Source organism: Pempheris klunzingeri, chromosome 6 (assembly GCF_042242105.1).
Source record: "Pempheris klunzingeri isolate RE-2024b chromosome 6, fPemKlu1.hap1, whole genome shotgun sequence".
Classification (NCBI taxonomy): domain Eukaryota; kingdom Metazoa; phylum Chordata; class Actinopteri; order Acropomatiformes; family Pempheridae; genus Pempheris; species Pempheris klunzingeri.
In genome coordinates, this window is record NC_092017.1 from 19,261,925 (window position 1) to 19,284,568 (window position 22,644).

Here is a 22,644-nt window from a genome sequence, read left to right on the forward strand (position 1 = left end):
CATGAACCACGTCCAAGCTCACTCTCTCCTCCTCTCCGTCATGTGTTGGCAGTCCCCAAACAGTGACAAATTCTATCCCGAGCCCCATCGTTCACTGTCCTGTTTGGTGCTGACAGAATAAAGCTTGGTATGGGGAAGGCGAGCGAGTGAGGGGAGACCACCAAATGAGTTAACAGATGACTGCTTGAGCCGGAGACAGAGAAAGATGGGGAGACTTAAGTTAAAGACCAAGACAGAATGAGAGACTTTAATGTTGCCAAGAAAGTGCCTGGCATAGGCTTTGCAAAAGTGCTATATGCATAACACTTATTACTCAAATGGAATTGAAATGGAGAATGAATTTCTCACTGAAAATGCAGTTCAAAGTTATGTATGAGTGCATTACTTGAAGATAACTAAGGTATACCAGATGTTATTTCTGCTAAGATAAGGTGCCATTTTTGACAGCCATACTCGGTGGGACTAAATTTAAGAAGCATCGGTTGTTGGACAATCTGTGTATCCAAGCTACCACACTACCCCAAGAGAGTAGAAAAATCAAAAGACAAAGAGAAATGGGGAGAAAGAGATGGACTGGCAGAAAACGCCTGTCTCGTTGGCTGAGCTGCTCTCTTTCACAATCCTCCGACTATGTGCGGTGCTGCTCTGTCGATTTGTCGACTTGGATTAGCAGTGCAGAGTGGACCACTCTTCTTTATCAGACTGAGACAAGTGTAGTGGAGATGCTCCCTTGAGCACTGAGCTGGGTAGAGGGAAGACTGCTGGAGCCTGGACTACTGGTTCTTAAATTGCAAGTGGCCGCACGAGTAAAGCAGGAAGGCCGAAAATGAGAACGAAGGAGAGTGGAGGGAGATGTACTTCTGCAAACTGGCACCTCATAAATCTGACATGCAGCCAAGTAGAGAGAAAGCAGGGAAAGCAGCACACGCACATATATGTGTGAACACGCACACAATGGAGGAGAGAGGTAACTGAACAGGAAAATTGAGTGGAATGTATAGAAAAGAGACAAGGGGGGGGGGGGTTCTTTCAGAGGACATTGTAGTTGGGCTCCTGTCCACAACCAACCCATGCCCTGTCAATTTCATGCTCAGCAGCCCACAGGCAAAAAGGCAGTTTGCGTCAATGGAAGGATGCAAGGGTATGGTTAGTGTCGGTAACAGATGGTGTGCAGCAGACAACCAGACGCTGCTTTTATATTTCGATATGATCTATTGCTTCATCCCTTCAGAGAACTAAACAGCCAGAACAGGAAGGCTGCAAAGTTGCTGCTGAATCACACATCAGATCAAACCTCTTCAGATGGAGCGTATGCATTTGCCTGCAGGGTGTTTGTGTAATGATGACGATATTGGGGGTTTCAGTGAAGGTTTCCATATGTTTCATGCCAATAATTTACAATTTAGAGACAATATTGTTTTTGTCCCAGTCCCGATCAACTTGCCAATACCGCATCCAGACTGGCATTTAGCTGCCCATCGCCTCAAGTAGGCCTACATAAAAGTTAATAACACAATTTAGACATGCACAGTCAAAAATAGGCCCTTCTTTACATGTGTTGGGCTCCAAATAACAGGTAGGTACTAAAAGTTTGGGAATTTGTTAAATAGATGACGCCTGTCAGTGGCCGTGAATGGGCTATAATGGAATAAGTAATCCTTTGGGATCACCCATCAAAGTACAATCTAAGTGCATGGGAGCTGTTAGTATAATTGCTGTGACTTTAGTGTTCTCACACATCAGTTTGAATCCGAACTAACTATTAAATAGAGGTAAAATTCTGCGAGGTAAAATTACAGGTTCCTTGTCTCACTTACCTGGGTAGCCATCTTGCCATAGTCCACCCAGCGCAGGGTGGCAAAGTTTGTGGACTCTGCGCAGTTGAAACCATGGTTGAAGCCAGCATGGTAGCCATAAGGAAAGGTGACCATAAACTCCCCTTCATTCTGAGTTATCTGTTCATAGAGAGGAAAAAATGATTTACAAATGTCATAATATGTAGTAATTTTGCAATCTTAAATTTCCATCCTTATTCTGTTAACCTAATTCCAACCAATCAAATTAATTCATTTATTCAGTTCTCTGTCTGCTTCTATCTTTACATTTTTTTATTTATGACAACTCACATTTTACTGACCATTAAAGTAATATTTGATCAAATCCTAGAATATATTCTATTGTTACCTCAAGAGTCTCACATCTACAACCGCTGATTTTAGTTTAACTCCTCAAAAACAACTTTTGTCTAAACTTCTCTGACTTGCGAGCCAAATTTATTCAGCCTAACATGACTGCTGCTCCAAGTGTTGAGTGTCTTCCCATGAGCTCAATGTTATTCTGAGAATGTTTAAAAATGTGAGGACAAGTTAAGCACATTCTTTTTTAATGTGTTGCCCCAAAACTTAAGCCCTCTATGTCTGGCTGTGGAGCTCAACTTCTTTGTGAAGCCTGGATCCAGGCAATCAAGAGACACATCAAGCCAGACAAGGTGACAGGCAAGAGGGGAGAAACAGGGGTTGAGACTGAGAGTGGGAGATAAACTTCCTCATCTAAAGGCACTGGTTCAGATATCAAACGTCCCTTTTCTGCTCTTGGAGGAACGCAAGAAGGCGGTTTTATTTTTACACATGAATCGAGTGAGGTACTGTAGGTGTGTAACAAGTAACATGTTCACTGTGATAATGACGTCCTGAGGGGGGAGCGAGGAGATAAATCGGGTGGGGGGGACCCTCTGCTGACAGTGGAGAACCCTGTATGCCTGCTCTGTGCCAGTTTTTTCTCCAATCTTCCATTAATTTTTGCACTGTGAGGATTTATATTTGCCTACTGAATAGAGCAAAAACAGAAAGTTGAAAAAAAGCCAATTAATTTCTTATGACATACACAACGGAAGATAATTACATTACTCGTGCTGTATCATTACTACAGCCTGCAGCAGTTGTGATAGCTGCGTCAAAGCCGAGCCACTAACCTCCCTTGCGTTGTCATTCTTCATGGTTCATAATAAGCCTTTACACAAGCATCATGACTGTCGTTCATTACTGGCAAGTAAAAACATAGAAGCAATAAAACATAGTTTCCCCTATGCTGAGACCAAAATGACCGTTATTTTCACTACTAAATGTCCTTTCGTGGCATGCAACATGGAACAGTCGCCACTCACCCTGTCAAAAGGAATGCCATATTTCTTCAGGATCGATGGAGATATCAGGGTCATCTTGTGGCGAAGGAAGGCGTCACAACCTTGGGAGCTGCCAGGGAAGAAGCCTGCATGGTGTGACAGCAAACACGGGACATGTTTCACTGACAATTCAGATCTCAAATTGGTAAAACTATGCAAAACTAGAAGAGTGCACTAAGTAGAGTGCAGATCTCTGCAATGAAACAATACACCTAAACTGCTCTTTAGGGGCTAGAAAACTGGGAGAACAGCGTTTTGTGGGGATAATTTGCTGGACCCCACTGGGAGAACAACATTTTTCTGAACTGAGAAGTGATGGTTAAGGTTAGAGTAAGGGTCAAAAGTAAGTGTTTTTTAGTTACAGTATACATTGTGTCTATTGGTAAGTCCCCACAAAGATAGTGACACATGGTTTGTGGGGGTGTGTGTGTGTGGAGGCAACAAATTGTGGTCTCATAATTAAGCCCCAAAAAAATATAAGGAAACTGCTCACTTGCAACTACTATTACAACAAACATATAGGGTAAAGCACACCTGGAGAGCTGCTGAAACTTAGCTAAGTTAGATCTTGTGTCTCAATCCAACCAGCCCACTCTTGCAAACACAAGACCTGTAAAGGTGACCCGTGATCACACTGGCTTTGCTTATTGACACTGAACCAAGCAAAGCTGGCACAATGCCGGCCCAGTGATCTAGTGTGATCTGTAATACACACATTGTTGATCTCATTCTCTGCTCTGGGGGTAAGGCACTCTCAGACCTCATTGTCTCTCCGTTTCACTGACATTTTCGGTTGCTGTAGGTTAGCAGCTTCTCCGTTACTACCTCCGCTGCCAGCTTAAAAGTGGACAAACACTGCCCCCACCCCTCTGCGCCATTACATGATCATACGTTTTAAACAGTGAGGCAGAATAACACCGCAACATTTCCACCTTGAACGGGCCGCATATGAGGGGCTACAGGCTGCTTTGAGATCATAATATATCCCTCTGACATTTTGGGTTTTCAAAGCTCCAACTCTCTCTAAAACAAAGGCTCACTTTTGCTCTTGGAGACTCAAACAGTCCATGCATAATCAAACGCAAGAATTTCTCCTCCATCACTCACTCTCCCACTCTTTACTGTCTATACCCGCCAGTGCCGAAAAGGGGGGGGTCCATCCAAGCCTCCACCCGGTTAAACTTTAATGTGACTGACAGTATAATCGGCACCCATTTCATCCTTCATTTTCACTGCATTGTTTCAGCCTCTGTTCCACACTACAAAGCAAGAGAGGGAGAGAGGGCCTCTATTCTCTCATCACCAGCCTGCTTGTTGGAGCTGATAAAGGTGAATAATGTGCCGACAGAGCCCGGGTATTAATCCCCATTAAAATGCAGCTGGCTCTCTGAGCTCTCCGCAGGGTAATATTAACTTAAAGGCTTCATTCTGTCCTTTGAGTTTGAAAATTAAGTTCTTGCCCCTAACCCTACACCCTCCCTCCCCTCCCATCCCAGTCTCACCCCTGCCCAATAAGTCTGAAGCCATGCCTAAAATAATGCAGAGATGAGGGGCGATAAGAGCAACGGCTGTCGCAGTGTCGTATGTTCGGAGAGGAGTTTTCAAGTAAAAAGACCATTGTCCAAGTCCCATTAGGCATTCCTTCTACACTCATAACTGTCTTTTTAGGACCTCGTAAACAGTTGGGTACCTGTTTTGATGGTGGTTTTGATGGGTCAGTGGGTGCTTGTTAAATAACAATGGCATTGCTTTCCTCCCACTGCCAGCTGGTGTTATGGGAGGGAAACCCTCAACTTGGACCAGAGACTAAGTGTCAATCTTCTCTTTTCCAGGCTCAAAGTTTTTCAAAGTTTCCAAAACATCAAAAATCAATCTTCCACATAGGCACCAGCATTCAGCGCAGTAGAGATTTATTGTCGACAGCAAAGCCCGAGACCTGAACAAGATCAAATCCTGAACTGTCCTAACACTCAACGCCTGATCAATTCATACTAGATTAACTAGATCATTTAATTTGCACATCTTAATCAATGCATTATATTTACATTATGTGATATCTCAATATCTGATACCACATTTCCCCCCTTTGTGACTCTCAGGATCCATTATAAACAGGGAAAAATATACATTCTAGCAGCGATTTCATGGGGCATTTGATTTTGGCAAAAACATATTACACATTGCGAATTACATCCAGACTAGAGCAAGGGGGCATTACAACATAAGACACACTGAATTGTCCAAACTAGACGGTGAGCTGTTTTTTTGCTATCACAATTGAGCAAGCATGAATAAAATGATTGACCGTCACAATTTGTATCACACCATGAGTATGCTGATTACAGAGTTTACAAAACATCCAGTACCTAAGGATTTCCAGTGCCTAATGATTCTCCAGTGTCCAATGATTATGTGCGCTCATGTGCATGTATGGTGATATAGGAGTTTCCGCTCAGGTGAGGCAGGGCTGAGAGGAATTCCAAGTAGTCGGTAACAATCCACAACGGCTTCTGCATCAGCCAGTCGGCCAGCCAGCACACAATTCTGCACGTGGACTTGTATTAAGTTACCGTGACGACGCTGTACTCGCCACTGGCGTGACCACCGTCTGCTGAGCTCCTGAGTGTGGCAGCATACATGGGTGGTTGGTCACGAAGATTTTGGCGGAATTGGGCCACTGACATATCAGCCATGTGTGTTGCTATCTCCTTATTCATCTGCTCTAAGTGTTGGTACAGAAGCACATACGCCTAGTGGTTCTCTCGGGGAGGCTGAGCAGTTGATGACAACTCCGGATCCGCAGGCCACATTAACCAGATGTTGTTTGCCTCATGGTTGTTTCTCAGTGGTGACCAATTACTTGATCTTGGCATGGCCAGGGGAATCCATCCTCTGAGTTGGTGAAATATCCCTGACGGTCATGGCCTTGCGTCTCCCCATGGTCCTGATGCTGGTCTGTTGATGACTGGTACTGGTGGAACTAGTCTCTCGACGACTGGTGCTGGTGGAGCAGGTCTCACAATGACTGGTGCCAGTGGAACCCAAGGTCCTGGTGATGGTGGCCTCCTTGGATCTCTTGGGGCACCTACCCAGTGGTTTTCCTGAGCCCTCTGAAAATGCTGGGGTCAGCCCGGTGATTGGGACGGCCCCTGGCCCGCCTGTGGTGCTGCAGGTGCAGGGCTAGCAGGTCCCAGGCGACGAGCCCCGAGTTGTTGATTAGGGCCTGCAGGTGGGGGCAGGTCATCCTGCCACATGTCCTCACGATTGGCAGCCACGGCTGTCTAACAGAATGACATCATATTGACAACATGAGACCTTCCATCCAACCTTCAGGGTTCTTGGCATAGTCCTTGTACTGGATACCGTCCACCTATCCGTATTCTGAACGTATCTGTGTACTGACTATATTTTGCCCTACATGCTTATTCTTCCTTTGGTGCATAGGGGTGTACATGCATTCTCTGTAGGCATTATCAGGTTATACCTGTAGGTCAGTGAGGTTGTGGTTTGGTGCAAGATAAATCCTTTGTCTAAATTGTAGCTACTGGTTATCCAGTTAGTACACCATACTGAACAGCTCTAGGTTCACGTTGTTCGGTCTGAGGCTCTACTAGTCTGAGGGCTCCTCTTTTTAGCAAACTCTTATGTATTTGCAGATTGAACATTGCCCATCATTATTCCTTCTTTCTGACATTGTCTGTGGATGGGGTAAGTGGATATTTTTAGCATATTCTGACCTATTGTCAGCGTCTGGTCATATTTGATCTTACATATGTGAGCTCAATTACTTTGTTAAGTGGCATCTTTCCCTGCATTGCTGTCACTGTTTCTGTTGCTAGTTCACATTCTACCAATTGTTCCTGTTCTGTTTTTTTTTTTTTTAATTGAACTATTTAGGATGGCGAACATAGATACTCCCATTATTACTAAAATCGCCCCTATTTTCCACCTCTCAGTCTTCACTTCTTTCCTACTCGTCGGACTCCCACTCTCACTCCTCTGTCTCTCGATTAGTCTCTGTGACCGTCTCTCTCCTTGTGGTCCCTGTGGGGAGGCATCGCCGTCCCCTTGTCCCTCTTCTTGGCTAACTTCCAGTTGGGATGCATCGCCGTCCCTTTCTGGTCCGTGCTGCTGTCCTGCCTCTCCGCTTGGATCTCTTGCTCTGCAACAGTGGTTTAAATTAAACCAAACTTTCTTACCTTCGACTTTCAAGTCAGTTGGAGTTGCTAGACTTTAAAAGAACCTTCTTGTCTGAGCTGATCCCTCTTTCGTTTGAACCCTTTGACGTAGACCCAGTCACCTGGTTCAATTCTCTGCAGTTGGCTTGGGATGTCAGCCTTTCTGTCCTCTGTAGCAGTTTTCACCTGTTGAAATAATCTGGCTTTTTTTACTTCTTCGCTGAAGAAGCCTCTTGGATGGGAGGCGAAACGTCTTCAAGTACCTTCAACAAGTCCAGTTGACTTTTGCTCATCTCCAAAGGAATAACTATGACCTGGATGACTGAGAATCTTCACAGACAAAGTGTAAAATGAGATATTTGGTTACATTTTGGTTAAATTTTTTCACACTCATTTTGGTTGGTTATTTGGTTGGCATATTCCATCACACCTGTTATTTGATCAACACACCTGTTATACTAAGTCATTGCGTTACATATCTTGATCAATTCATACTAGATTAACTAGATCATTTAATTTGCGTATCTTAATCAATACTTAATCAATAAATTAAGTTCAATGCCAACATGATCAGTGATGAGAAATGTCTAGAGTGTGTATTTAAGGTTGGGGTTCATTGAATCAAATTGATTGATCCAGCATTGATTTCACTTTCAAATCAAAGCCCTTTTGAATCTCTTATCAAATCTATTTCGATCTAGGTGTAGTTTTCAATAATCTCATTGAAAATCCCCTTCAGTATAACAGAATGAACGGTACACAAAAATTAATTTCACCTTAAATCTATTTTGTACTTCAGCTACTTTGGAAACGTTTCACTGACTCAAGCTACTTGTTATGAATACTCGGCACTCAGATTTCAGTTGATAAGCTTCAAATAATAACAAGGTATTTGTCCCACTCAGCTGGGGAAGGCTAACCACTGAAAAGGCACTTCAAGCAGCACCAGTCTACCTGACAAACAATCTATGACAACTGATGGTTAAAATCTGCTTGCAGTTTGATATTTATGGCCATTACAACAACAACTATTAGGTGATTCTTCAGCAGGAAAGACTTCTTTATGTACCGTGACTTAAGTTGTCAATCTAATAAGCCTTTCTCAAAGCAAATATTTGACTTGTCGTCGCAGGAAAAGCACAAGTGAGCCAGTAAGTCCACATGAACAACATGGGAGCTGTGGGACTGAAACAACTATATAACGCAGAAGAATATAAAGTCTGCTGTGGAACTGATCTATTCTTATTATTGATCTATGCTATCCTTTGAAGAGATTGCTTGTCTGCCCCATGTCACATATTGTGCGTTACATATTCCAGCCACTCTGAGCCACTCCCAGTAAAAAGGAGGATACCAAGGTACACAGGCTATGCATTGGTGATTATTGATTTGTTCTCTGCTCATCACAACAGCAAGGACAAACACTGTGTCTATTTAATGTATTTTGGATTAGGCAACTGTCCATCATCAGCCTCTCATTTTATACCTCACTCTAAGGGCCATGCAATACAAGTTAATCCTCACTGATCAAAGCAGGGGACAGGAGGAGGAAAACACATCGAGTGGAAATAAAAGGGAGAGGTGCAAGGAGAGATCTTTTGTCAGAGAGAGGGGGAGATGTTGAAGGAACACTAAAGGCAGTGTGGTTACAGGCCATTTTGGCACATATGAAGACAATGTAGCAAGCAGCAACAGTCAATGCTTGGCTCAACACACAGTTCTGACTGACTGGGCTTTATGGCACCGGCTTTGAAGGTTTCCTCCAACTCATTCTGCAGATAATCATTCCTTACACCCGAGGTATGCAGAAGAGCATCTCTGAACACACAACACGTCGAACATTAAAGCAGATGGGCTCCAGACAGCATGTACTACACTATTCATTGTGAGGACCACTGTGTCGGCCAGACAGGAAACTGCAAAGGGTTGTTTATTGTGAGTGGTGGAGGTTTCATAACAGTGACGTGCATGCTATGCCAAAGACGATTGAGACGTGCTAGCGTGTATTCTGTGCATGTATTAAGTGTGTGCCGTGTGTATTATTTCATGCCGTCAGTCTGAACACTTACTCATTGACATAATGACAAACAGAATGCCAAGCAGGTGTGCAAGAGTAGAAAAAGTAAAAGTAAACACATTATAATTGAAAGCGTCATCAGTGCCATACCTTTTGCCAGCCTCTCTAGCCTCTTGCCGTGCTCAGGTGGAACAGCATACCTGCAGACAGAGAAGAAACATGATCAGTTAAGTGGAAGGTTGGCCTATTAGTAAGACTGTAAGGCTGTCTTATTACATTTTGACATTTGTAACAAAATCAAAAACAAGTTCTACCACACCTTATTCTCCAACCTATTTAATTCCATTTTCTAAATCTTCCTCTTCCACTTGCTCCAATATTTGTGTCTCCCTCTGAATATACTGCCATAATTTCTCTTCTGCTTTTGCCAAGAACTTCTAAAATGTGACCCATTATCTTAGATATTACCATTTTTGAAAGATTTTTACATCTTTGACCTATGAAGCCCATTGGATTTTTTCAAATAGAAGACCTTTTTGCAATCACAGGATTACGCAAGAAAAACTGCTGTAAAATTTGAAACTGTGTGCCTATCACATTGTAACTGGGCTCCCTTCTTAGAATTCAAGATATCACCATTTTCTTAATTGACTTCTTCCCATAAAATGTGTGTTGAAACTGTTATAGAAGCAGCTGTATCAAGTCAATGCAAAGATGCAGATAGATACAGGCGCGTGCTAGGTGTACAAATTGAGGCACTGGCAATGCTTTATCTTGGGTTAAAAATGTGTGTGTTTTGACGCATATTCACGAGCAGAAACGTGGAGGTGAGAGTAAAATGGCAAAACACATGATCAATCAAATCCCTGCAAAATAACAGGAAACAGAAACTTTAATTTAACTCTGGACATACCATTGGAGATAAAGCTAAGACAACAGTATCAATCACTGAAACACTGCCAGACATAACAGCATTGTTTAGATACTATAAACAGTTGTAATTTGAAGAGGAGAAGAAGGGGAAAAGGGAGAGTGTTGGAAAAGATTAAATGACCGGTGAAGGGCAGGACAAGGAGAAATTACTGTTTTGGGAGCGCTGGCTTATTTCACTGCCCTCAGCACTCACCGTTTTAAGAAATGAAATTACCCATGACGTACACCTCAAATGTTCCCTGCCCTTCTCTTTTACACATCCACACATTGTGCAAAACAATCATAAGTCTTATCAATGTTTATGTTGGTTTTGTGTTTGCTACCATGCCGCTCTGATCTGTTAGATTGTTTTGTCTGTCTTTGTCCACCACTGGTTTGTTTTCTGTGCAAATTAGCAGTTAAAACCCTGTCTTTATACAAATACAGGGCCCTTCTGTCACGGGTTCACTGTTGTCCCACAGGTAGAGCAAGATACTAGCATTACCAAGAAGTCAGTGCATGAAGTAGACACTGTGAAGTATGCACCATTACAATAAATGTCAGATGCTACATTTAGAAAGCCAGTTTATTTGTAAATCAAAGTGGAAGAAAGCCAGAAAAGCTCAAATCTGATCTGCTCATTTGTAAAGTTAACGCTCTTCATCATCCATGCAATTATTTCCTCTGGGCTGCTTAACCCTCCAGAGACCTCGAGCAATGAACTATGGGTGGAGAAAAAGCCTGCACATGCCCCTGCGTACTCAAGCCTCAACAACCACTTGGATGTTTGAAACACAAGGAGAAAGACAAGTGAAAATGGAAAAAGAAAGAACCAAGATGGAGAGATGGTGAGAAGCAGCAACACTTAAGGGGAGGCAGAAAAAGAATGAGCAAGAGCATAAGACAGAGAGAGGGGGGGAGGGAGGGAGAGATAAAAATAATAAACAGAAAGAAAGTAAAAGACAAAGTCAATTTCAGTCAGAGGTACACCGACATGGTGCAACACTGCCACCTGTAGACGAAAGCGTAGACCTTCAGAGAAGCGCAGTCTCTTCCAATGCTCATTATTCTAGCCGGGATCTACTCAAGTATCCTCAATCAGAGGCTCACGACTGAAGTCTTTCGTGCCATTTGGGATCAAGCAAGAAGCATTTGACAAGGAGAAAATGTATTGTAAAAATCAGGTTATTATCTCAGAGGTGTAACTGGCCTATTTTAGCGAGTAAATATGCATATACCCTCTCATTATTTCACCCTCATTCTCTTTCATTTGTGCATTTTGCTATGATAGGATGACATAATAGTAACTAAGCTGGTTATCAATTCAGAGTTGGCTTTTTTTTTCTGGGCAAAGGACATTAGACAAGAAGTAACTTCTGACCATTAGTGTTTCACTTTCCTGTTTAATTGAACACATTGCACAAACTGTCTTGGGTTCAGTTTTTTCTTACACCGCAGTCCAACAGGCACTGTAGGTGTCGATATAAGCTGATATAGCATTGCAACCTTCCTGTAGTTGCGTCTACTAAAACACAGTGCATGTTGTGTCATATGCTGTGCATTACATTTTACAACATGCTTGTCATGTTAGGTAGGACGTTACATTTGGACTCAGCCATACCAGGGGCATAAAACAAGATGGGTGTTAACCAATGCATGTTATTGTTTATGCTTAGCTAGGCTAAACACATCAGGGATATACCTCTGTTTTGAAAATGAAATTAATATTGATCTTCTCATCTAACTCTCTGGCAGACAGCAAATAAGTACATTTTTGAAAATGTAAGAGGATTCCTATAAAAGTTGTTTTTGTCCTTCGGAAGCATCACATTGCAGAGTTTTTTCTTTTGTGTAAATGTGTAAACATCAGAGCAGCCTGCACCAGAGAACATCCCTCAGATGATTCCCTTCTATCCCAGTATCAAACTAAACAAATCAGCCGATCAGCGTGTCTCCTCCTGCTCCCTCCCTCCTAAGGCCACAGTTGCCATGGCAGCAACACGTCTGTCACTCCGGTAGAGAGAAACACCACAAATAAAACACACCACAAATGAGGGCTTGAACTTTTCCAGCTTTCTGAAGAAAATGTTGACTTCCCTGTGGCGGGACAGTGTCCCTGGCAGGTGGAATTAAGCTGTCGTGTCAGATTGAGAAGCGACATAGCATTTGTTAGTGTATTTTACACCACTAAAGACATGTCGCATTCATGTGGATTCTTAATGTGTTGTGATTTTTAGTTTATTTCCACAAGTATGAAGAGGAACACTAATAATTGCTGTACTAAAATGGTGACAATGGTACAACTACATGCAATTCCAGGTGGTCACAATTGTCTTTACAAATACCTGATGAGCACTTGGAAGTAATTGTTTTGTCAAGATAAGTGTTAAATTTCTCTACAATCCAACAGCCACCTCTGAAGTTGAGTGCTTGATCAGTAACATGGGTCTCCAAGTCCCTCTGCTGTGCAATAAGCAGAAAATACATTTTTGGTATCCCGTTCCCACTTTATCCAATCAGGAGAGAGAACTCTACAAAGAGGCCATCCTCATGGTTAGGCAGCTCCGAGGAGCAGATTCCAGCGCCGAATACTAAAAACTACTGACGACGGGTGAAGAAAAGAAAGAGAGGAGATGGGGTCATGCAACACCCACATTTACATGGTGTGGCCTTTGATGACGGGATAAGGTGTGCTGGTGGATCTACCCAAACAGCCAACATTAATTTACAACTTCCTGGACACTCATATGTGGTGGACTTCAGCTTTGTGACATAGCAGCAAAGTTTGTTTGTTGGCTAGACAGCTAATATTAGCTGACAAATAAATGTTATGATTATAATGTTCACCTGTCCTTTCCTTTATCCGGTCACTAATAGGTAGCTGTAACTGGTTAAAATGCCATCTACCATCTAATCTGTATCATTAGTCCATAACTTCAGTCGATGGCTAACAAACTATATTTACTGCCCGTGTTTGCTTTATTGTACTACCTGACCTGCTGTTTTCCTCATACTGTTGTATGCTGTGCTGTGGGGCGCACTACTGCACATTCATGTGTTGTCAGAGGGGGAAGAGTGATGATGAGGAGAGGAGTGAGAGGGGTGCTAGTCTGCAGGAGCCGACAGGTAGTTAGTCGAAACGCAGATATCACTTACAGCCATTTCTGTTTTCAGAGAGATTAGAAAGAGATGTCAAGTGTTTTTGATCCAATGTGTATATCTGGAATTTCTGACAGCAACCGTATCTAATTGTCTACATTATCTACACGTATAAAACTCTGTATTGTACATGCATCTTCCTGTGTGTGTGCGTGTAAATATCTATTCGTTTTACACACACCGACACGTGTGCATCAGACAAGTGCATTCTCAAATCCTTAGATCTTACTTGAAACCTATTTAATGCAAACACTATGGGACCTGTAAAGGTGCCTGCAACTAGCAAACACTAAGTCAAAGCCCAGAATACTCCTCCCAATATGCAAACTGCAGTTAAAACCCAACTAATGCTCTGTGCAGATCTTCAGCTCTCCATCTCTATCCTCTGGGACAAAACTGTCAAACGAGAATGGTTCAAAACCATTGGACTACAGAGGGGGTTGAGAAATGATGGATTCATAATAAACTTCTCCCTTCCCAGGAAGTTGCAGCCGGGGTTCACTTCAAAATATCCCTTTCAGTTCTCTTTCGTCAGCCTTTCCCTACCTTCCCCTCACATGCTCCAAGGCTAATCTTTTATCTGACAGCAGATCTACTGTTGTGTGTTGGGGTAGAGGGGTGATTGAGAGGGTTTCAGCAATAAAAATAAAGAGAACAAGAATGATGGAGGGATAAAGGCAAGGAGAAAGTGACAGATTGCTAAGGCTGAGATCTTCTACACATCTGCCAGTGTGTGTGTGTGTGTGTGTGTGTGTGTGTGTATAGCAGTAGTAGTCGTTATGGTGGGGTCTGACTTTGATGGGAGCAGAGTTGCAGGGGGAATGGACTTAATTTCACAAACGGCTGCACTATGAGAAGAGAGGAAGTGAGAGCGTGTGTATGTGTGTGTGTGTGTGTGTGTGTTTTAAGGGGGCATGCTCTGTTTAACAGCCTGTAATTACCCCACCACACACAAGAGTAAAAGTGAAAATGATTCAATTTCAGAAAAATGAAGGTGGGAAGGCTTGGTGAGTACTGAGAGAGCGTGACAGAGAGAGAACAAAACCAAGCGAGAGAATTTAAAGAAAGCGAGGAGAAGAGAGGAAAAGAGAACTGAATAGTGTGCATGCATCCATCCATTTAAGAGCAAATTAGTCTTAACACATTGCAGGGAAGATGGTATGGATAAAAAAATAAGAGCAAGGTCAGATGCAAGAAATGTAATATGCATTCAATGTTTTGGACAACCGCAGACTCAGAAAAGTCAGATTACAGCTTTAACAAGCCATACAGGCAGTGAGACATGTACACAAATTATTTGTCTAGTTAATAACAAAGAAACTACCATATTTCCTCAAATAAAATCTGGTAGTCAAACAAAAACTAGGTCTCAACAAATAAAAGCCTGCCCCAAATAAAGGCCAGCGGAAAGCCGAGGTGGATAAACTCCTTATGCGTGATGTCCATCACTTTAATCTAAAAAAAATTAACTGTATAAAAGATGTCATTTTCAACACTTTGCTGTTCTTGATTACTCATTTTAAGTACTATTACCTACCACCTAAGTGGGACACAATATTGAAACATGTAGGCTTCATACTAAATACTACTAATGATCAAATATTAAAATCTGCCCCCTGCAGGTAAAGCAAATAAAGGGCCGGGTCGCGATCTGAAAAGCTTTATTTGTTTTTCTCAAAATTATTAGTCTGTCTTAAGGAAAACACACACTGATGGCCTCTACAGCACATCAGAACACCTGCACATAATGTTTTATGTGCAAAACAATTAAAACATTTACGCGGCCGTATTTCACATATGACTATGACAGGCGGAAGAGAAAGTAGTTCCTGCCAACTGGGTATCATTTAGACGAGATACCGATAGTGTAATTACTTTCCACTGTGTTGCTGTTAATGATAAACTACACATTTACTCCAAATTACTAAAACATCGATACACCAGATACACTCTGGTGTATACACCCCAGAAAAGCAGTATCACATCCTGACCGCTGTGTGGTATGTCTGATGTGTGCTTCGGGTGTCAACTAACATGCTCCAAATGGCATAATAGTGTAGGTGTTGTTTTTAACAAACAGAATGAAAAAACTAAGGGGAAAGTTATTTGAGGCAAGTTTGTGATTTGTACATGTAATCTGCAATCAGCGTTAAAGGCTTTTCATCAAGAAACCTGTCTGTAGGAGTCTAAATACACAAAATTCTGAGACTGTTGTCTTCTAGGCCATTGCTTCAATCACTGCAACAGTCATGTGTCTGGTTAAACTGTCCATGTGCAAGACAGTAGCACCCTACATGCCAATTTAACACTGCATCAGTTAAACATTTCTCCAGATTGGAGATTTGATACCAACTGTGGCCATCCAGGCTAACAAATAATGCAGGCATGAACCTGCACTGTGCTGTGTTAGCATGACACTGCCACCACTGAGCTGAACGCCGGAGTTAAAATCCCAGACTGACGAATGTCATTTTTATGTACACACACACACTGACGGCAAGTTGTAATGATACCTACCCGCTCTCGGTGAGAGGTGTGAAAGCAAGACAGATAGATGATTTTAATGAGATCACATCACAGAGAGGAGGAACTGGTAACATGCACACATACATCATACACCACTCCAGGAGGTGGACAGGAGAGGGAGAAAGGTGGAGGGGGAGCATGCTGTGACAAAAAGGAAGACAGGTGAGAGAGAGCAACCAGAGAGACAAACACACTCACACACACATAGATTATACTGTATTTCTGTATGCTCCAAGGATGAGTTGGTTTGGCTCACCACCTGCAGTGCCATGGATGGAAAAACAACATGAAGGTAAAAAGGGACTGCACGCACACGCACACACACACACACACACGCTCAGACACACAAAAATCAAGGGGCAGAAAAGCAAAAGAGTGTTTTTCCACAGGTACCAGGGACGACTTACAGAAACAGAGGGAAATGTAAAAGTAATGCAAAGAATGGAAAGCAAACCACTCAAACCACCGTTCATATCTAAAGAATAGCTGCTACAAATGGCTATCAGCAAACCGTCGAAGCATTTACAAGTGTGAAGATGACGATGACGCCTCAAAATTCACAACACTTGTGAAAATCAGGTCACAATGTACTGTTTTTCTTTTGCTCAACATTCTGCAGAAATGTGCTGCATAAACTGCGATTCTTGAGGAATCGGAGAGGAAATCATACCAGCTGGATATGGTAGAAAAGAGACAAACAGAACTTAATTCTAGCATTATTAATGAAATGCCTGTTGAAATAATCTACAGATTAAAACACAGTTCCTAAACAAAAGAGCGTCAAGCATGATCAAATATCTCAAAACATTATTTGCCAAATAAGGAGGAACCTCAGATGGTGAAACAACCAGTGAGTAGCCTCAGTGTCTGAGCACAACACGGCATCCTTAAAGGAGCACAAATAAACAGCATTAAAGTCGACACCAGAGAGCAGAGACTCCCAACAAGTCTCTAAGTAAAGTACTCAAAGATTGTGAATTGTGACTGATGTGGCTGGCAAAGAGCGGTGATGTCCCACCCTCTGCTCCTGGCCTGTCACAAGTACTTTGGACTCGTTCACGGAGATAAACGGGTTGAGGGCCCCTGACGTACAATACAAAGTAGATGAATAGCCGGATAGGAAGAACATGCACCACATGACCAGTGTGCTTTGATTATCAGCTTGTGTCAGCGTGTGTGTCTGCGCCACTTCTCCTGTGTCCACGATTGAGAGCGAGAAAGAGGAGAAACACCTCTACGACCAAGTTCCAACCGAAGTGCAACTCACAAAAGATCTTTTTAATACAAAGAAGAAAAAACAGTGACTAACCAGGACTTTGACTGTCCAAAGTGCAGATAGTTGATGCTGTAGAGGTCCATGTCCTCAGTGTGCCAGGCAAATGTGGTCTTCCACATGCCAAAATACAGGTAAGGAGTGTTGACGCCCTCGATGACAATGCCACACTCCTGCTCCACCATATCCAGCAGTGTGTTGAGATGGCCAATGTTCCACTCTTGAATGTCCTGAATGGTGACAACAGGCATTTTTTACGATTAGCATGTATACAGCAGTCCTCAGAGTCTCTTAATGGCCACCAGATGGTGCTGTAGTTAAAAACACAAATGTACTTGCTAGCTCTCTGATCATTAATCTGGTCGCCATGGTTTCTCTATTAGAGTAATGTATTAAAGTAAGACCATTTGGTGTGGAAACACTTTTTGATGCAGGCTAAAAACAGTATAATCAACAGTTCTCCATTAATTAATTTATTTAAAATATGTATCTCTACAGTGGATTAGTTAATCATTGTATCAGTCAATCAGTGTATTTTGGTTTAAGTTCCCAGGTCAAACAACCATATTTGTCATCCAGAAATTCAGAAAAATATCAATTAAAAAGGTCCACTGTTATTGAAAAGAGTTAAAATGCAGACATATGATGCAAAATTCAAAGTAAATCATTCCTCAAATAAATAAAACAATAGTCATGTCAATCGAAGCAAAATCTGCCCTAACCAAAGAGCAGCCACACACACAAACCTCACCTCATCATAGATGGAGCCACTGACATCAGCACCATAAATGGGTGACACAAATGTCAGGTTCTTCCAGTACTTCCTCTCTAGGTCATCAAAGTCTTTGTGCCGGGGAGTGCAGTACCTGAAAACAGCACAAGAACAGTCATGAGTCATATTGTAAGCAGTGAGCAGGCAGGGTGCCCTTTAACTAAACCCCCCATGTTAGCAGGCATCCAGTATTATGAAGAGACAATTTGTCAGTTTGAAATCACTGGACACTTCAGGATTACTTATTAATGCCGCCAACACCTATTACTTCTGGGACAGGGACGAGGACAATGTCAATGTTTTTAAATTTGGTGTATCAACAGTACTATTTTCTTCTTATTATACTCTCTATTAACAGTGGTATTTGGCATGTCCATCTCAAGAGAAAATCCTAAAATAAATATAGATATGTGGCATCAGGATTACAGGATACAGTTTTCTAGCAAATCCCATGAATAAAATGAATACACTTTTCGCTGGAATTGCAAAAGGGCCCCTCCATTACAGGGCAGGCTAGTGCAACATCAAAACTTGGGTGCTAATGTAAAGGAATATAAGATACTGAGCGAGTGAGCGACTTTAAGACAGTAGTATCCATGACAGGTCCACGACATCGAAACACTTGTACACAGCATACACAGGACTAAGTGAAGAAACTGATGTTGGCCCTTTTCTGTAGTACTACATAGATACTACATGTGGTCTGAGGACTATGTTGCTGTATTGTGTGTGTGTATATATATATATATATAATTATTATTATTATGTCTGTAAATCCATTTTTGTCATTTTGTTCTCAGTATTTTTTTAATATTATTCATTCCCTCTATACATTCTATGCAGCCATCTAGTGGTCATACTTAGCAATTGTGGCCTGTGGGTTCACTTGCTTTCTGCTCAGGTATTTGCAAAGGGAGAGGAAACTGTGTGCTGAGGTCAACAACCTGAAGAAGGCTATTTGTGCAGCTCTGTTTTAAAATACACAAGTATTACCTTGTGTGAAACTGTCTTTCACAGTTTCACCCTGAAGTAGTGAATAAAAGCTTTATACCTTTTTGTCAGAGGAGTGCCTTTTTGAACTTTTGTGCTCCTTTCCAACAGCACCTTAATTACATTTGTTTATCCAAGCAAAGCTTGGACAAAGCTTTTCTTTTAGGCAAATACAGAAGACACCAAAACAATCCTACACTAACAAGGCTTTATACAGTGAATATATAAAGCATTTTTAAGGTTTTATTATTGGTTTCTAACTTTGAATCAGTAGGAAAAGATGTATCCTGTAACATTAAGAAGACCCTTCAACACAGGGTTTCATGCCACTCATACACACAAGTGACACTGACAAAGATGAAGGCTTGCTGGAGAGTGTTTGGATAAGCAGAAAAAGTTATTACTTTTCCCATTTCACAGCCTTATTGATAAGTAGTCCTTAATCATTATGTATAGATTTGATTCATTACAAAAGTCTTTTAAAATGTTGTTTCATCAGACTCCGTCCTCTCTAATCACATGGTTGACGATGTTTACAAACTTAAAAAAGCAACCGCATTTATAAATAGGGCCTCAGAACTGGGCATCAACTTACTTCTTGCTGTTGGCCATCTTGCGGTACTCGCTCACGGTCATAGACTTCTTCTGAATGTTGTACTGAGTGAAGAGACCCGACTGTCCGGTCACTACCTGTGTGATGGGAGCTGGAATCACCATGTCCTCGATGCTGTCGTAGGACTTTCGCGGCTTCCAGCCCTTGGGGGGAATCACCTTGTGAAGGAGACGGATTGTGAGCACTTGAATTTTCATTCATTATGCTATGGAATCAGATTTGTGTCAAAAGTTTCAAGTAAAACTTATTAAAAGTCAATTAAAATAAATGGATTTGAGAGAGAAAAAAATTAACTCAAGCAAAAAATTATAACCTTCAAAATAAAAAATGTCTCTTGAAAACAAATAACTCTGTCTTTTATTTTGTTCAAGGATGTAGTTTTGCTCTCGCCCTCTCTCTCTTTTGGTTACGCTTCTGGCTTTTTCGTTTGCGCTGTCAGATTCTTTGTTTGAGTTTTGACACAAACCTATCTCGTGGGCGGGCTCTTTCAAGGGCGTGTTCCTATTGGCTGTTGAGTTTTTGATCGACATTCGTCATGCAAGGCATGCATGAAGAGGAAGCATAGGGGGGCGAATGAAAGATTCTTTCTCCCGCTTGGTGATTGTAAAAAGTTGAAAAAACCCAGGAGTCAATTCAAGCAAACAGGGGAACAACCTCCGGGTCACAGCCGTGTCGCTCAAAAACGCAACAGCCAATAGGAACGCGCCCTTGAAAGAGCCCGCCCACGCGATAGGTTTGTGTCAAAACTCAAACGAAAACGAAAAAGCCAGAAGCGTAACCAAAAGAGAGAGAGGGCGAGAGCAAAACTACATCCTTGAACAAAATAAAAGACAGTTATTTGTTTTCAAGAGACATTTTTTATTTTGAAGGTTATAATTTTTGCTTGAGTTCATTTTTTTCTCTCTCAAATCCATTTATTGTGATTGCCTTTTAATAAGTTTTGCTTGAAACTTTTGACACAAATCTGATTCCATATTACGCTGGCATTCAAATTAATTTTGACCTGCTGCCTCATGCAGCTTCATCTTCACACTTAATAAGAATCCCATCCAAGTCTTATTGTACGTTTTATCTTTTATGTTCATTATTTGACTCAACATTTCTTTCTGACAGTTTAAAGAGGAGGTAGACCACCCCCACCCCTAGCATTTTCTTATGGTTTTGTTGCACCGCTATTGCAAAGACAACCATACTGACATCCTCAAATATTCAGTAATCTGTCTGCTTATCAACTCCTTGGTTACAGAATATATTTAATTTTCACTGCTGCTCATTGTCAAAAGGCCATCACAAGAAAATTATCAAACTCTGATCTTGGTACTATGAAACAGATTGAAACATCTGGTTGTATTAATAAATACAGGTTGTGTTATTTACTGATGAAATGGAAAGAATACCATGTTGCTAATGGTTAATGCTATTGCTAGCAGAACCTCAATCTCAGCTCTATGATGAAGACAGGCTAAAACATTCTGTTGTATGAATAAGTAAGCAGGTTGTATTATTTACCGATTGAGAACAAGGAATGCTATAATATTAGTAACCTGTAACAACCATTGGTCAATACTGTTTGGTAGTTTTATCAATTAGTGCCAGATTGAGTAAGAATGGACAGTAGCTGCTGACCTCACCTATTAGACATTAGACCGTATTACAGGCCTGTGGAGGAGTGCATAAAATATATATATATATATATATATATATATATATATATATATATATATATATATATATATATATATATATGTATATATATATATGTGTGTGTGTGTGTGTGTGTGTGTGTGTGTGTGTGTGTGTGTGTGTGTGTTGTCTTTACCTTTGCCAGGCCAGCACGGTGAGCTCCTTGACTCTCCATGTAGACAATGTATTTGGCAAAGTCTTTGAACTCCTCCACGGTGGGCTGGAAGGTCATGATCTTACAGCTGGGGTTCTTGGTGCTGGCCGGCGGCGACAGAGGGGTCGGGGATGGCTCCGAACCTGGAACAACGCCTGGGTCTGCAGGCTGAGCGGGGGTGAGATCTGGAGCAGCATCATGTTCTGTGTCGGGGGTTTCAGCTATTGCCGGCTCCTTGGTAGGAATCTGGTCCTGGGCTGCGCTGGAGCCGAGAGCAGGAGGGGAGACTGGAGCAGGGTTAGAAGGTGAAGCTGGAGCAGGTTGAGGAGCCGCTGGCACCGTGTCCATGGGCATGTCGGTAGCCATTGGGTCTTTTAGGGGTTGCAGGTAAACCTGGAGGGGAGAGCATGTCAATCAGGGCATATTCAGTCTGTTTCAGCTTCAACCAAACTGCCAGGACTGTTTAGCTGACCAATCTGGGAACAGCTGCAGGATGTAATATGTAAAGAATATGTAAAGGTCTTTTCAGACAGGGAACAACTGATGCGCCTAATAATTCATTTTCAGACAGGTAGGGAGGCGCTGAGCAAACTGGCAGGCTTGTCTGTCTATTCAATTGAGGAGCACAGTGAGACCCCGCAGATCCATGCAAGTGTCACTTAACATCTTAGAGGACCTTAAGTGTTCAGTGGGTTAAGCATCTAGACGTTTACAAAGGAGTGTTGAGTGAGCAAGTAGCTGTCTAGCCATAACAGAAGAATCTGGTATATTGTTCTTAGTTTCTATTTGTCTTCAGTGTTCATGGAGACAAAATGGAAATCATGACCTTCTTTATTGTAAAGCTGAAATGATCAGTCAATCAACAGAAAAGGCAACTACAAAGACAACTGATGAGTAATTTATCTAGCAAAAACACCAAACAGTGATTAGCTATCTCAATTTCAAGAATTTCCTTAAAATAGTCATAGAGAGTGCACTGTCTGCTTCAAAGGGCTCTGCAATGTGCCTGAAGGCATCTACCATAGTTGGATGTGGTACTAACAAACCACACCCAACACCAAAGCTGAGTGTGCTTAACCCCAGCTCGAAGCAATAAAATGCTACCCGATTGCTCACGACACATAACACCAGCAACCTCATGGAACACTTCAGAGGAGTCCAGTTGTTTTGCTGTAAGTGCTTTAAC

General features: G+C 41.9%; 1 protein-coding gene across 1 annotated transcript in view; it reads right to left on the reverse strand.

Annotated features, from left to right (window-relative positions):
- The window catches only part of kdm4b (lysine (K)-specific demethylase 4B), a 48,646-nt gene that overhangs the window by 21,936 nt on the left and 4,066 nt on the right, over positions 1-22,644 (reverse strand). The window contains 8 exon segments of the mRNA XM_070832392.1: positions 1,818-1,955; positions 3,164-3,267; positions 9,527-9,576; positions 17,283-17,476; positions 17,998-18,112; positions 19,604-19,779; positions 21,441-21,836; positions 21,838-21,851. Of these exon segments, the coding sequence (XP_070688493.1) occupies positions 1,818-1,955; positions 3,164-3,267; positions 9,527-9,576; positions 17,283-17,476; positions 17,998-18,112; positions 19,604-19,779; positions 21,441-21,836; positions 21,838-21,851 (1,187 nt within the window).